The sequence below is a fragment of the Sinocyclocheilus grahami genome, unplaced genomic scaffold (assembly GCF_001515645.1).
Source record: "Sinocyclocheilus grahami isolate Dianchi unplaced genomic scaffold, SAMN03320097.WGS_v1.1 scaffold75.1, whole genome shotgun sequence".
NCBI lineage: Eukaryota > Metazoa > Chordata > Actinopteri > Cypriniformes > Cyprinidae > Sinocyclocheilus > Sinocyclocheilus grahami.
In genome coordinates this window covers 1200627-1214978 of record NW_015505254.1, presented here as the reverse complement: position 1 = coordinate 1214978, position 14352 = coordinate 1200627, and the positions used below count along the sequence as shown (strand labels likewise).

At 37.2% G+C, this 14352-nt stretch overlaps 1 protein-coding gene across 1 annotated transcript in view; it reads left to right on the top strand.

The window, feature by feature from the left end:
* Positions 1–13723: 13723 nt before the first annotated feature.
* The window catches only part of LOC107585868 (metalloprotease TIKI2), a 68893-nt gene continuing 68264 nt past the window's right edge, over positions 13724–14352 (top strand). Inside the window, exon 1 of the mRNA XM_016273037.1 lies at positions 13724–14040. Coding sequence (XP_016128523.1) covers positions 13930–14040 — 111 coding nt within the window. The 5' untranslated portion in view covers positions 13724–13929. The remainder of the gene's footprint in view (positions 14041–14352) is intronic.

Here is a 14352-nt window from a genome sequence, read left to right as displayed (position 1 = left end):
CATTTATTCAAACAATTCTTTCAAACTGTTGTTTAAAAGCAATAACCATCCAGCTTGCTTCAACAATATGAGAGAATTATTGGGAGCAATGGTGTTTAGTACCTTTAAAGCCATAGGGAATGAAACAAGAGCACTCAACATCGTTAAAGCGGCAGAAATAAAAGGCCTGTCAATAAGTGTTGGTGTGGCAGGAGTCAGGTGACATTTACAGCTGTAGGGCTGAAGGAGGCTGGTGGGTGAATTGGCCCATGGATCCTATAGGGAGAGTAAATAGAGGGGAGTCATTCTGAAACACTACCCTCACCTGAACCAGACCTTGGCCTCTCTGTCACCCCACCGATCCACAAAGCCACGGCATGGGTCACAAAGCACCGTAAATACTGCCCAACCTGGCAACCCTGAGACCACACTCCCATAATAAACAATGAAGCCAATAAGTGTCCAGTATGTCACTGCCAGACAAGCCAGTGAGTGTGTAACAACACGAACAAAACCACATTCAGCGGTCTCAGACTCCTTATAAAGGACAGGAAAGATGAATGTGGACTGCTGGAAGCCAAAATGATTAACTGTATGCGATACTTAATAAAACCAATGAAGTCAAATGTAACTTAATCTATTTATGGAGCAAACGTGAAATGCAGGAGTGGTCAGCAAAGTGATGTTTTATTAATTTATTTGCCATGTCTTCCATCACCAACATGGAGACACGTCGTAACATTTATTCTTATCCAATCCAGATGGTTGCCAGTGCAAAGTTAGATGTTAGAGAGAAAAACTGTATTTTGAAATATGTGAGGCAGTAAAAAAAAAAAAAAGACAATAAAAAAGCCAAACATAATTAACTACACTTGAATTCATTAGAAAAATTTAACTTTACCGAAGAGATAAAACATGTCAGAACTAAATCCAAAAAAAAAAAAACCCTAGAAAAATTTTTTATTTATGCATTTTTGTAATATGGAAAAGAGCTTTGACATTTTGTGTTATTTGGGGAAAAGTCATACAACCAATAATTGAAATTAAACAAAATGCATTACTCATTATTAGTTATTTCTATTTTTAATATACTAGAAACTATTTGTATAAAAATTATAATATAAAATATTATGCTTGCATAATATATAAATAAAATAATTAATAATGAAAAAGTATATGTTTTCTTCTCGTACACCTCATACAGGAAAAATTCAGTGAGAATTATTGACCCCTGACAAAATCTGTGACCTGTAATTCAGCTGAAGGTTTCCATTTCCATGGCAAATCCTGAATTAGTACCATCTCCAAAAATAAAATGAAAAATACTTCATATGTAATGATGTTTTTAGCTAACAGGTTAAAGCTAGGTAAAGCTTTAAGGTCGCCGTGATTTTGCCAAGTAAGACATGTTCCTGGATCAACATCTTTTGTTGATCCTGGATCAACATTAATGTCCAAAAATATAGACTAAACCCAATCCCTACCCATAACTTATTCCTAAAATCAGTGTGAAATGATAGCTGATTAACAAGGGTGTAGAAGCCTCTAACCCTGATCGTAAGCCTAAAACAGATATTTCCTGAAAAGTTATCCCTTAATTCTGATTGGTTAATTGGAATGTTGTTCCAGGATCAACAAGGATGTTGATCCAGGAACATGTTGTACTTGGTGAAATCACGGTCACCAAAGCTTTACAGAGCACAAAGTTCAAGTCTGTGTAGGCCTATTGGAGTAACTGCCCTCTAAAGAGTGGTTTTTAAACGAAGACAAGAAGTGACAACTTCAACACCCCCTAATTGCATCCTGGTGACACAGAGCCCATATATTGATTAGACAAGCTCATTCAAAGCTGGAGGAAATAGGCTGCATTCCCTCCGCCGCTACTTATATTTGGTTTGGAACACAGCCAGCCTAGTGCAGGTATCACATCAGATTAATGACTAGCTTCTCTGTAGAGGACTTCCTGTCGTGCTTAGCTGATGCTACCTGTGCCAGGCAACTTTTTTTCCCCTCTATATCATATGATCTGCGGTTTCACGCTCTCTTTCCTTCAGCTTCTGAGTTTTGGCCGCTAATTCCTTTGCTCAAGTAAGAACTCATGGTTTAAATGAGAATGCAACAAGCTGTTTCATTGCTAAATTATGACTGTTTTCAAACAGGTGCCCAAGAATACATTAATTTGAAGAATTTTATTAAAGGGATAGTCCAGCTAAGAAAAAAGAAAATTCTGTTATTATTTACTCTCCCCTCGTGTCGATCCAAAACTGTATTACTTTTTTCTTCTGTAGAACACAAAATAATGTATTTTGAAGAATGTTGGCAACCAAATGGTTTTGGGTCCCATTGACTTCCATAGTATAGACACAAATATTATGTGAGTCAATGGGACTAAAAACTTTTTGGTTACCAAAATACTTCAAAACATCTTCTTTTGTTTGGGTGGACTGTCCTTTAATATACGTTTTTATCAATTGTGGGCCCTCTGAAATGTGACTCGTGTGTGCAGTAAGTCACCAACGAAAATCGAAAAGAAAAACAAAACTCTGCCTCGTAAACAGAAAAGTAACTATGGAGACAGCAGCGATCGGAGGCAACCTGGGAGAGCTTCAAATCAACCTCAGACCGCAATCCACCCACACACTAAATTCTCCTCTCTCATCTCTCCTCTCATTTCCCCCTCATCTGATACTCCTCCTCCTCCCCTGAACCTGAAAAGTGCAGCAGCTGCTTCATGAAGGCCTGATTTACTGTCGTTCAGAGGCTGCTGAGGGTGGTCAGTTCCACGCTCTGCTGACCCCCTGAGAGCTGTGGAAGTGTGAGGGCTGTGACAGAGAGCTCTCTCAGCCGATACTTGCCCCAGCGCTGATGGGAAAACAAATGTTGACATTTGTCATCCACAGGAGCTGATTCCCCAAAGTCTCATGCACTATAAATTTGATGGTTTGTTGTGTAAAATTACAGTCTCCAAATGTAAATTAGCCTCATTTGCCCATTAAAATACAAATATCAACTTTATAAAATTAAGTAAAACCTACTCAACTTTTCTGATACTGGTGTTCACATCATGCATTCGGGCATGAATAATTAATAAGGTTGACTTTTTGCTGTTTTCCAGCTGTATTTACACTGTTGTATCATTGCTTTTGTTGTTAGGTTTAGTAACTTGCAATTTTGTTACATCTGGAGTTCATTTTCTATTCAAAATGACATTCTCAAAAACGATCCACATGTTACCGTCATTGTGTACCAAGTATTGCAGGCTCTGTGTTCAGGTGACTGCCGCATGACTAACTATGTAGATATGGTGTCTACATGACATCTATAGTATTATTTACTTAGACGTTTCTGAGTAAAACATACACTTTAAAAGAATGGTTTAATTCAGTGCTATATTGAGTCAAAGTATTGCCCATTGAGCTCTGACTAAGTAAAAATTACTCAAACTTTTAATGGCCGAGCTAAAGTTACTTATTTTCTTTGTTCATTTTACTTAACTTAGGTAAGCAAATTTTACTTAATTCTACATGTGAAATTGAATAATTTTGTAATATTTACTTTTTAATGAATGTTAAGTACAACAGTATGTAGATTTTATTTGACAATAACAGGTAAATTGTGCAGAGCAGTAAAATTTACTTAAAATGTGTTGATTTTATTAAGTAAATCTTGATACTTGATTGTATCAAGTAAATCCTTCAAGTAATTATTTTCAGTGTACTATTTAAAAGTTTGGGGTCCGATTTGTTGTATTTTGTTTTGTTTTGAAGGAAAGAAATTCATACTTTTATTCAAGCAAGGATGCATTACATTGATCAAAAGCAACAGTAAACCCATTTTTAAAATTACAAATGAGGTGCCCCTTAAAAATATAAATTAAAAATAGATGTATGGCTCTCCTACTTACTGTGGTATTATGTTTCAGCATAAACTGAATTTTTTGGAGGGACAGCGCCTTCCACACTACGTAAGGGAGTTCAGACATTATTGAGAGATTTGTCTCTTTGAGGAGTGGTTAACCACATGAGAACTTAGTTGATCGGTCTCTGTGTGTGTGTGGATTTGAAACAAGGGTCTTACTAGATGATAAATCACAGGCTCTGTCAGGAGAGACTTGAGCCTGGGGGTCTGTCTGGCCCCTGCCATGGAAAACACTAAGAGTCCCTCTCTCACACACACATACACATTTATAAACACCCACACAGACAAGCTTATTAATGTGAATAACAGAGGAATCTGTGCTAATCTAATCTAATTAACCATGTGCAAAATCCCCTGAACAAAGCCCCAGCAGACTCTGAGCACTGATTGAAGGGCAGGTCTGCTCTTTTGCTTTCATAGCTGTTTGGTGATCAGAAAAAAAATCGAACAGAACTGGAAAAGAACAGGAACCTCTGTGATTTCTTATAGAGTTAGGCTTAATTGATCATTTATATAAAGTGCATGAGTATGCATGGATGGGATCTTTCATATTTTCACAAGTTTCGCAAGACAAATTAACTAGTGTTTTTTTTTTGGCGAAACATTGATTAAAGTGCTCTGCTTTTTAGCTCTCAGTCCCCATACAAATTATAGTGCTGTTTTAGGTTAACACCACATTTCATACATGCAAGAACACAGTTTTTCCCACTTTAATTTATAACTTCTAAGGGTCCGTCATGACGTTAAAAACCCTTTTTATCTGCATCAAACATTGGTTCCTTGTTTTATCAGAGTATCACATTCCATCATACTGAGCCAGGATAAACAGGAAAGAAGGGATTATTGCAATTTTTCATCTCTTTCTTTCCTCCTCTTGAATGGTATGTGGTGGTCAGGCTATGAAATTGTTTCCACTTAATAAATAAATAAAAAAAACACTGTTGCAGCTCAAGGGGGATTATTTTCCCAATTACCTACACCGCGGCTCATTTACTGTCTGAGTCCTGCATCTTCAAAACAGAAGTTCTGTCTCCAAACACACTGAAGCAGTTGACTGGCTATCTGATGAAAAACAAAAAGACAAGATGAATACAATTACAAACTGGAACATTATATTATATTGTCAAGGTTTTTAATATATATATATATAACTGTCCAGAATTCAGTCACAAATCTGCCAAAATTCACCATGTGATAAAACACAGTGTTAATAGACTATTAGTAGTTGGGCTAAAACAAAGATGGAATTTGTGAAATATTAAAAATGTCTGTGAATCTGTGAACATATATATGTGTATGTATATATATATATATATATATATATATATATATATATATACACCCACACACACACACACACACATATACTTATATGTATTTATATATTTTAGCAACCACACCTTTTCATTCTCAGAAGCCATTAATTTTTTTGGATTAACATTAGCTTTTTTTTTCTCTAGCTTTTTTAAAGCACATTTCCTATTGTGCACAAGTCAGTGTTGCATCATGTCATCAGAAAGATTCAAGTTTACCTTTGTAATCATTAAAAAAGAAAGAAAAACTTGTTTAGCTTTAATCCAGTATATAGTGCCCACTTTTCACAAGCCGATCAATTTCATGGATATAATCAAGTGCCTTACTACACTTTTCTCATTGAATATCCTGTTTTACTTGGAAATACATCAAATTATGGGGTTTGGTTAAAAAACAGTTTGGTTAAAGCATTTCATATACATTTTTAGATTAAAAAGAAAAACTATTGGTTTGACAATTTTTACAATAACATGCTACATTTAATTATCTTGTGGTTTTATGGGTAATATAAAAAACCGTAATATGGTTACATTTACTTAATTCTTTTAAAAAACATTCTTAGAATTCTCTTTGTTCTTTAAAAAAAGAAACATTTATTTAACTTAACGACACATTATGATTTAGCTGTGATCTCATTCTGAATAAGAGAATCAGATTACTGGCATGCTTCTCATCCATCCATGCATCATTTAGACCCGACAAATGATGATAGGAGAACATGATGATGCTCTAATCGGCCGTTGCTTGTCCTGAGAAGGGAGTCCTACAAACAGAAACAAATAAAAGTGTTTCATAACATGTCTCCATGTGTATGGAATCTGTGTTTGACAGCGGAGTGGAAAAAAATTGAGGGAATGCATCACACGGCATGATTGTTTTTTATTATGTCTGAGCATAAGGCACTCATCTCATTTAAATCAAGTTGAGGGAAACGGCGCTATCACGTACAGCATCTAAGATATGACGTGACTCAACACCGGCAAATCTGCAACTATCTGAGATTGATTTAGGAGGAATTATCTCTGATGGCACACGAATCTGCCTGGACTGTGAGCGCAGACATTAATCAAGCTGTCTGCATACGGGCCTTGCTGTGTTTTTAACCCCCTGTTGAGTGGTGTGTGTTTTAGGCAAACAGAGTCCTTCACTTTTGCCCACGCATTTAAAACAAACCCCTACAGGCTTTAGTAGGGGGTCCGGCCCAGTGAAACCGAGTCTCGCTGAAACTTCTCAAAAATGCAAACCCTTTGTGAAAAACAAGAACACTTTAGCATACTTTCACATACGCATTACAGAAATAATATACTTCTGAATGTAATGTTTTCAGACACTTAACTGCATGTTCTTTATAATAAAAGGAAAATATATTATACTTTCAATTAGCTGAACTTAGGAGTGCATTTTTGATCCACTTATATTATACATAATTTCATAATTACTTTTATTGTCTTTGAAAAATGGTTAAGGTATATTGTTGAATGTCTGACAAGCATTTATGGTCAACTAAAATGTACTTTTGTATTTGTATGTCACATGCTTAAATATATTTGTAATTACACTTTTGTAATCATGAAGTCGCAATTTAGTTCATTTAAAATATAGTAACTTTAAATATAATACTGAATTAGTGCATAATAAATGCATTTTAATACTGTAACAATTAATTAACAATCAAAGTGGACTTTAAAGTAAAACTTTTAATTTGACATTTTATGTTTTTTAATGTATTCTTTTAAGATTTTAAGTAGACTACAAGTGCGCATTCTATCATCCACCTCATCATCAAAGTTATTGATTAATGATTTTATTCTGAATATGATCATGATTTCAACACTACTCTTCGTGCCTAGAAAAGTGATGTGAATGATTCATTCATGTCTCACACAGAAATACACATACTTGCATAATTTCTTCCATACAAACTGTGTGAAATGCGTGTGCACAAACATGTGGCCCGTCAGGTCAAGGCCGCTGGCAGGACAATAAACAATTCACAAAATGAAAACAGCATAACAGCATTTCCTTTTCCTACGCGTACTGTAGATTACAGTAAAAGCTCAGACACATGCTCAGAACCAGCAGGAGAAGCAGAAAATGAGAGCTGATCTTTTCCTGGAAGCGCCCACACTCACACTGTTTTTTTCCAATATGATCATGATTTCAACACTACTCTTCGTGCCTAGAAAAGTGATGTGAATGATTCATTCATGTCTCACACAGAAATACACATACTTGCATAATTTCTTCCATACAAACTGTGTGAAATGCATGTGCACAAACATGTGGCCCGTCAGGTCAAGGCCGCTGGCAGGACAATAAACAATTCACAAAATGAAAACAGCATAACAGCATTTCCTTTTCCTACGCGTACTGTAGATTACAGTAAAAGCTCAGACACATGCTCAGAACCAGCAGGAGAAGTAGAAAATGAGAGCTGATCTTTTCCTGGAAGCGCCCACACTCACACTGTTTTTTTTTCCCCGGTTATGTGCCATTCATTGAGAAGAGGGGTTGTAGGATCTTTGAAGGAATAGGTGGGTGGGATGTTTCCTAGGCTTTATCATGTCTCTACTGACAGCTTCTATTTGCTTCTGGGTTGAGCCAGAGAGCAACAACAGTTTGTGAGCTGAAATTGAAAACATGCAGCAGAACAAGAAAAGACAGGATCTGATTGTGCTGTTTACTGACAGCACTGGATGAAAACAAACTGTAGCGGAAAGCAGCACGACTGTGGTGTCAGGGAGTGCAGAGTCTTTCATGGAAAAGGAAAGCAGATCATTTTTTTCCCCTCCTGAGAAAATGACTTGCACTTATAGTCTCCCTGGAGAGCTTTAGGTCATTGGATTTGTTTTGGTCTCCCCTTTCAGTCATTTATGTAAAACATAAAATGCTGGACAAGATATTTATTTGACTTTTATTTATCCGGTGAAGTAGCCTACTTCATGAAGGACATTACAAGAAAGTGATAGTTTGACAGAACTTGTAATGCACTTCTGCGAGTTTTGAAAAATGGCATTGCAATTCTGTCCACTTGACAGACTGGGGAAGCAGTCCACATCTCTCTCCCATGGCCCGCTGGCCCGCTGATTTATCTATGATTTCTGAGACAGAAATAATCAGCACAACCTCAAAGCACAGCATGGACACACAAAAACATTTAAAAGTACCAGCATGAGAAAGCTAACAATCAGCTAACCATCTTTTTTTGCAAGACTTCTAGAGATGTCTTCATATCAACATACGATCTAAAGAGATTGTTTTGTAAAACACGTCAAAAGAGATGTGGAAAAAGACAGATTTGATCGTTTGATACATTTTTTTTAACCATTTGAAAGTAATAGATGGAACCGAATGTTAGTTTTTAGCCCTTTCACCTCCTTTAACAAAAGTAAAAAAATTCTGTCTCTGTTTTACAAGAATATTTCAAATATTTTATGTAAAAATAATTTTACAAATAAGAATATTTGTTAATAATAAAAAATAATGATAAATTGTAGGTCTATTTTGATTAGATTTTTACACATATTTATGCATTTTTTAAATAAAACTTTGTAAAACAGAAAGATTTTTGTGCCTTTATTACATAAGGTACAAAACTTTGCAGACAAGATGATGTTCTGTAAGTAATTACCTGGATTAATAATAATAATAATAATTTTTTTTTACATTTTAGTATTTGAAGATTGTCCACTGAGAACAGCATTCATAAAAAATAATATCTAAATGTATTCATTATTGATTTAAAAAGACTAGGCTTCCTTGTTAACCAAGTACACAAACAGCATCCACCCAATGCCAAAACATTTCAAAATCTGACAAGTAATCCAGGTCAAGGAACTAAGATGTTCTTTAAGAATACTGGAAAAATGCTAGATAAACATGGTTAAGATTTCACCACTCATAAAACCCCACACAGTACGCAGTAATGCAGCCAGGAAACAGGCCTCTCTGTATTTTCTTAGGCAGTTCTCTGGCCACCCCCCACCCATTTCTGTCTCAAACGCACACACATAAGTACATTTTAAACAGAAGATGATACACTACATCTAACGGTGTGTCAGAACATTGTGATTGGCAAATTTATGACAATAAATGTTTGCCTGCTTTGGTCAGATTAAGTGCTCTTGCAAACCCTATAATTACACGGTTGGAGAATATGTGATTTACACCGGCTTCAGTACGGAGTACCTCTGTCTCTGTGGGAAATTCTGGATCCCTGTTGCCAGTTTGCTATGCGTGAGCATCTCTTGGACAAAGATAAGCCGATTTGTGGTGAATGTGAATGAACTGCTGCCTGACAATGATGGCCAGATTGTTATTTCCATAATATTATGATTTCTTTTGTTCAAATCCAGACTTCCAGGTCTCACTATATTAAACCACCACAATCTTTAACCAGTAGTCCTTTTGGATCTCATTGTACAGTTGCGTCATGAAAAGATGCCGTTATTCAGTCTATTCAGACTGTAACACCGAGAGACCCCAGTAACAGATGAAGCCATAGCAGGGGTCCCCCACAGATCATCAAGCAATTACACATATAATCTCTGATCTAAAAAGAAAGCAGGGTTGCATTATGGGAAGCCTTTGTTTGCAAGCTCTTTGATGTGATTGTTCAGTGTCTTCTGAGGTTATGAACACCGAAATGTGCACAGAAACGCTCTTTTTCCGCTCTCTCTCCTGCATACATACACTAACAAGCCAGTTAAGCCTTTTTCAACATCAAACAAACGAAGCTAAACAATTCCATCCTCAGTTTCCGATATTCCCTGGAAGCAGCAACACTGTCGAATTCGATCTGTAAGAAATTCCATCAGTCTCACAGAACGCGAACAACCATCCGTCTGTCGCCTTCCAATCTTATCATCATCTGAATCTCTCCACCTCCCCCCACCTCTCACTTTCACTCCTTCTCTCCATCTCTCTCATACTGATTCATGAGATATCCTGAAAGTCTTTGTCTGCGTGTGAGCACATGCCAGGAAAGTGCCGCACAACAGATGATTCGAGCAGTCGTAAAAGAGTCATTCTCCTTTATTGTTTTTGTAGTTTGCTACACTTTGCTGTCAAAACTACACAAGTTCTTCATGTTTTGGCATGAAGGTTGTGAAATCTTAAACCCATTTAAGTGCACATTTTTTCCACAGGCTGGTTTATTACTAGTTCATTCGACTCATGGTCTACTGACCCCTGAATGACACTTGAAACCACCTTCTATGAGGACCTCTTTGCCCCAAACTATCTTAGGAAATCCAGAGCACCATAACCCACAACAATACCTTCAGTATTTACAAAAAAGCTGTATTATTTTGGGGTTAGGGGACAATTTAAAAGTTATTTGAAACTTTGATTACCACTGACTACAGTATTGTATCATGCCAGGATGTCAGGATGAGCAAACATCTGCACGGTTTAATTTTCACTCCTCTCACTGGGAACTTTCCCTTTTGTTTGACTTCGTCTTAGGTTACCGAGAGCAGCACAATGACTTTAGTCGGCTCTCACATCCTCTTGTAATACTGTGAATGGGCAATAGAGGGCGCCGTTTTAAAGATAAACAAGTTAAACTGTCACAGGTATGGACAAAGCCTGTAGTGCACAAAAAAGAGCACAAGCTCAAAAAAAAAATTGTCCTCTTTAACAAAGCAAGTAAAACAAAAAACCTTTAAATATATTTGGAGAGATTTCATCTTGATTCTATCATGAATCATGAGCTCATTTGGGAGTGCGCTGTGAAACGTCAAAGTGTCAGTTCTCGGTCTCAGGAACACAAAAACACGCGTTTTGAGGAACCTTGAGGTGAAAGACATTACCCACTCCATCTCAAAAGCAGCTTGACGGCATATGAGAGCACAGACTGGTCTGTCAAGGTGTTTGTTTGGTTGAACGTCTAACTGAAGGATTCAGTCTGACGATGAGGTGAATGAATGCAGATACGGACTATGACAGTGCGACCATATCTGCGCCCTTTAAGAAAAAACACATACAAGCTCTTGAGCGTGCGTCCCAAGGCATCCATTAAAGAAACAATCAGAACATTAACTTTCAACTGTTTTATTTCCACTATTCGAGTGCACAATATATATAGGCTATATGTGCTTCAAGTTCTGGAGCAGATCCAGGAATAGGCCTAGGCCTATTCTGTCACAAGCTTTGCGCACTCACCAGCCAAGAATGTGAAAATCATCCTCAGACCCCGAAATCTTGCAAGGCATGGTTTCAACAGGTAAGTGCATCTGCAGGTGGCACACAGGTGAAACAGAAGACAAGCACGAAGGGAAAAGCCCTCAATAACCGAACACACATAATGAGAGAAGGCAGATGTGGGATCTCCATAACAGTCAAATAAACCCGCTAAACAGCACATACGGTCAATGAGCCGTAGAATAACACAATTACACCGGATTATCTATCATTCAGACTGAAAACTGATTCTCGGTGAATCTCTTACTATACTACAGCACGCAGGGGAAACTGCGAGGAAGGGCATTTTAGCTTGAGCCATTCATTAAACTGTAACCAGATATATAATTTAATCGTTCATCAACACTTGTGATTGAAACGTGCTGCTTTAAAACTTACTGACACTGCACATCATCAAGGCCTTGTTGAGCAGGCTCGCACTCACATAAACAAATATAAGGCTGTAATCAGTGTGGTGTAATCACTGAGCCGACAGAAAATATACAGTAGGTAAGAGCAAGTACGCCCGCGTTGGAGCCTCATGCAAGACCTGTGGAGAGTCTGGAGAACGAGACATGATGGAAACACAAAGGGGCTCTTGTGTTGACCCTTTCTGCTGTCACCAGCGGACCTCTATGTAGCACTCGTTTTGAAGGATCCCTATGATTAATTGCCCACTACTTGACACTGTCACTCGGCCCTCCACTCGGACAATAACACGGGTCACGGCACCAGAGCTGGCACTGCGGAAAAATGACAACTGGCTTTCAGCACCGCCATTCATTCTTCAGTGGTACTGGCCAGAATTACACATCCTTAACGAGACCTGGAATGAAAAACAAACTTAAAATATATTTTTGCAGGCATTACTTCCTACAATGCTTAGATTCATTAATCATAGCTGTGCCTGCGATCAAGAACACGTCAATGCAAAAATGATTAGAGTCAATGGTCACGACGCATTACTGTCAAATAGACGGTGACAGTGATGAATTGAGGGTAAAAGGTACAATATGCCAGAAATGAAATATTTAAGCGTTAAAAGACCCGATGGCATGCCTTCTATAGGCTACAGAATGCTTCACATTTTTACAAAAACAACAAACAAATTCATGCAGAAAGCATCAGTTTGTACTGTGTGGAAAAATCAAAGGAAAAAAGTTTTTTTTATAGGAACTGCTGTTGACTGTCGGATTATTTTGACTCCCTAAAATAGATGTAAAATGTTTTCCATTTAATTAGAAAAACAATTTAGCCTATATAGCTATAACTGGAAGTTACCTTAACATAGTGATCAATTACTTTTATGGATAAAATGGCCATGCAATTTTCCTGTAAAATTTTATGGAACTAAAAACGTATGACTTAAAATATATTTTACAGTTAAAAACTATGTTCAGCAAGATAATACATGCACATTTACAGTACATTTTGACTCCCTAAAATAGATGTAAAATGTTTTCCATTCAATTAGAAAAACAATTTAGCCTTTATAGCTATAACTGGAAGTTACCTTAACATAGTGATCAATTACTTTTATGGATAAAATGGCCATGCAATTTTCCTGTAAAATTTTATGGAACTAAAAACGTATGACTTAAAATATATTTTACAGTTAAAAACTATGTTCAGCAAGATAATACATGCACATTTACAGTTTGAAAAAAAATATAAGTTATAATTTAGATGCAGGACACATCACATTCTATTCGTCAAAATACTTTTTTCTTTTTTAAATCAGTACATCTATGTTACACTTTATGTTGTTTAGTTAATACTTATTGCATTATGCACTGTCCTGTGGTTTGCCACTATGGTGTTTTTGTGTGAATAACACTGTGCTCTGCCTATACATTTTTAGTAATTGTTCATCATGTGGTATGATCATTTACGGTGCCACCTGTAATATTACAGTGGTTATTAGTAGGCTATATTTTTCAGGATAAATTTATATGTAGTAACATTAAAGTAGGCCTACTAAACATTATACAGAGCTACTAAACATTATAGCACTATATCTCAGTTTTACAGTAAATTTAACCGTATTTTTACAGTCTTAATACATCTAATTAAAAGTCATCATCCATCTAATGGCCAGTGTATTTTTTGCTCTTTGTGCTCTGTTCCATGACCGTCGAAATGTTAAACTCTCGTCCTCCGAAAGAACCTGTTCTCCCCTCCTCTTAACAAGCAGAGGGGGAACATTCAAGGCGTTCACGTTCTCAGTTAAACTGGGAACTTGAGGGGCGCAGTGTAGAGTTTGTGCTCTCCACAACTGGGCAGCTGGAGAGAGTGAGAGAGAACGAAAGAGAGAAAGAGAGGGAGGCAGGAGACAACGCGGATCCCTTTGAAAGTCTGGGACAAGAGAATGGCGGAGGGGCAGAATGCTTTCCTTTCGAGACGGCAAATGTGAGCCCATAATCATCACCGGCGGAAAACATTTTATTTGTGCTGTGAAGCCAGGAACAACTTTTAAACAACAGAGGTAACGGAGCCGAGGGAAGCGTGAGGTGTCCTGTGCCCTCTCATCTCGAAATGAACTGTCACTCGGGACTACGATGGTTGGTAACGTTATGCGCTTTCTTTCAAGTGGGCTCACCCCGGGACACGCACCAGAGCACGCAGAAATGTGACAAGCCCGTATCGGTGAGTTTGCCTAGTGCGCACTTTGTGAAGTTGCTTCGCGCGCACTGCACGCACCTTTGCAGAAGCTCGTAAATGGCATGTCATCAAGATCTATCGTGCATGATATAATTATTGGAGATTGGTTCGCTGTTTGATCTTCTCCGCTGCTGATGCGGGCTATTTTAAAGAGTTGCTTTTATTACCAACAACTGAAACAATTCAATTCAAACACTGTGAGTCGAAATCATTAGAATGGTTGTAATGTTTGATAAAAGTTTTAGTTGGATACAATTAAAGGAAAAAAGGTAAAAAAAAAAATAAATAAATAAATAA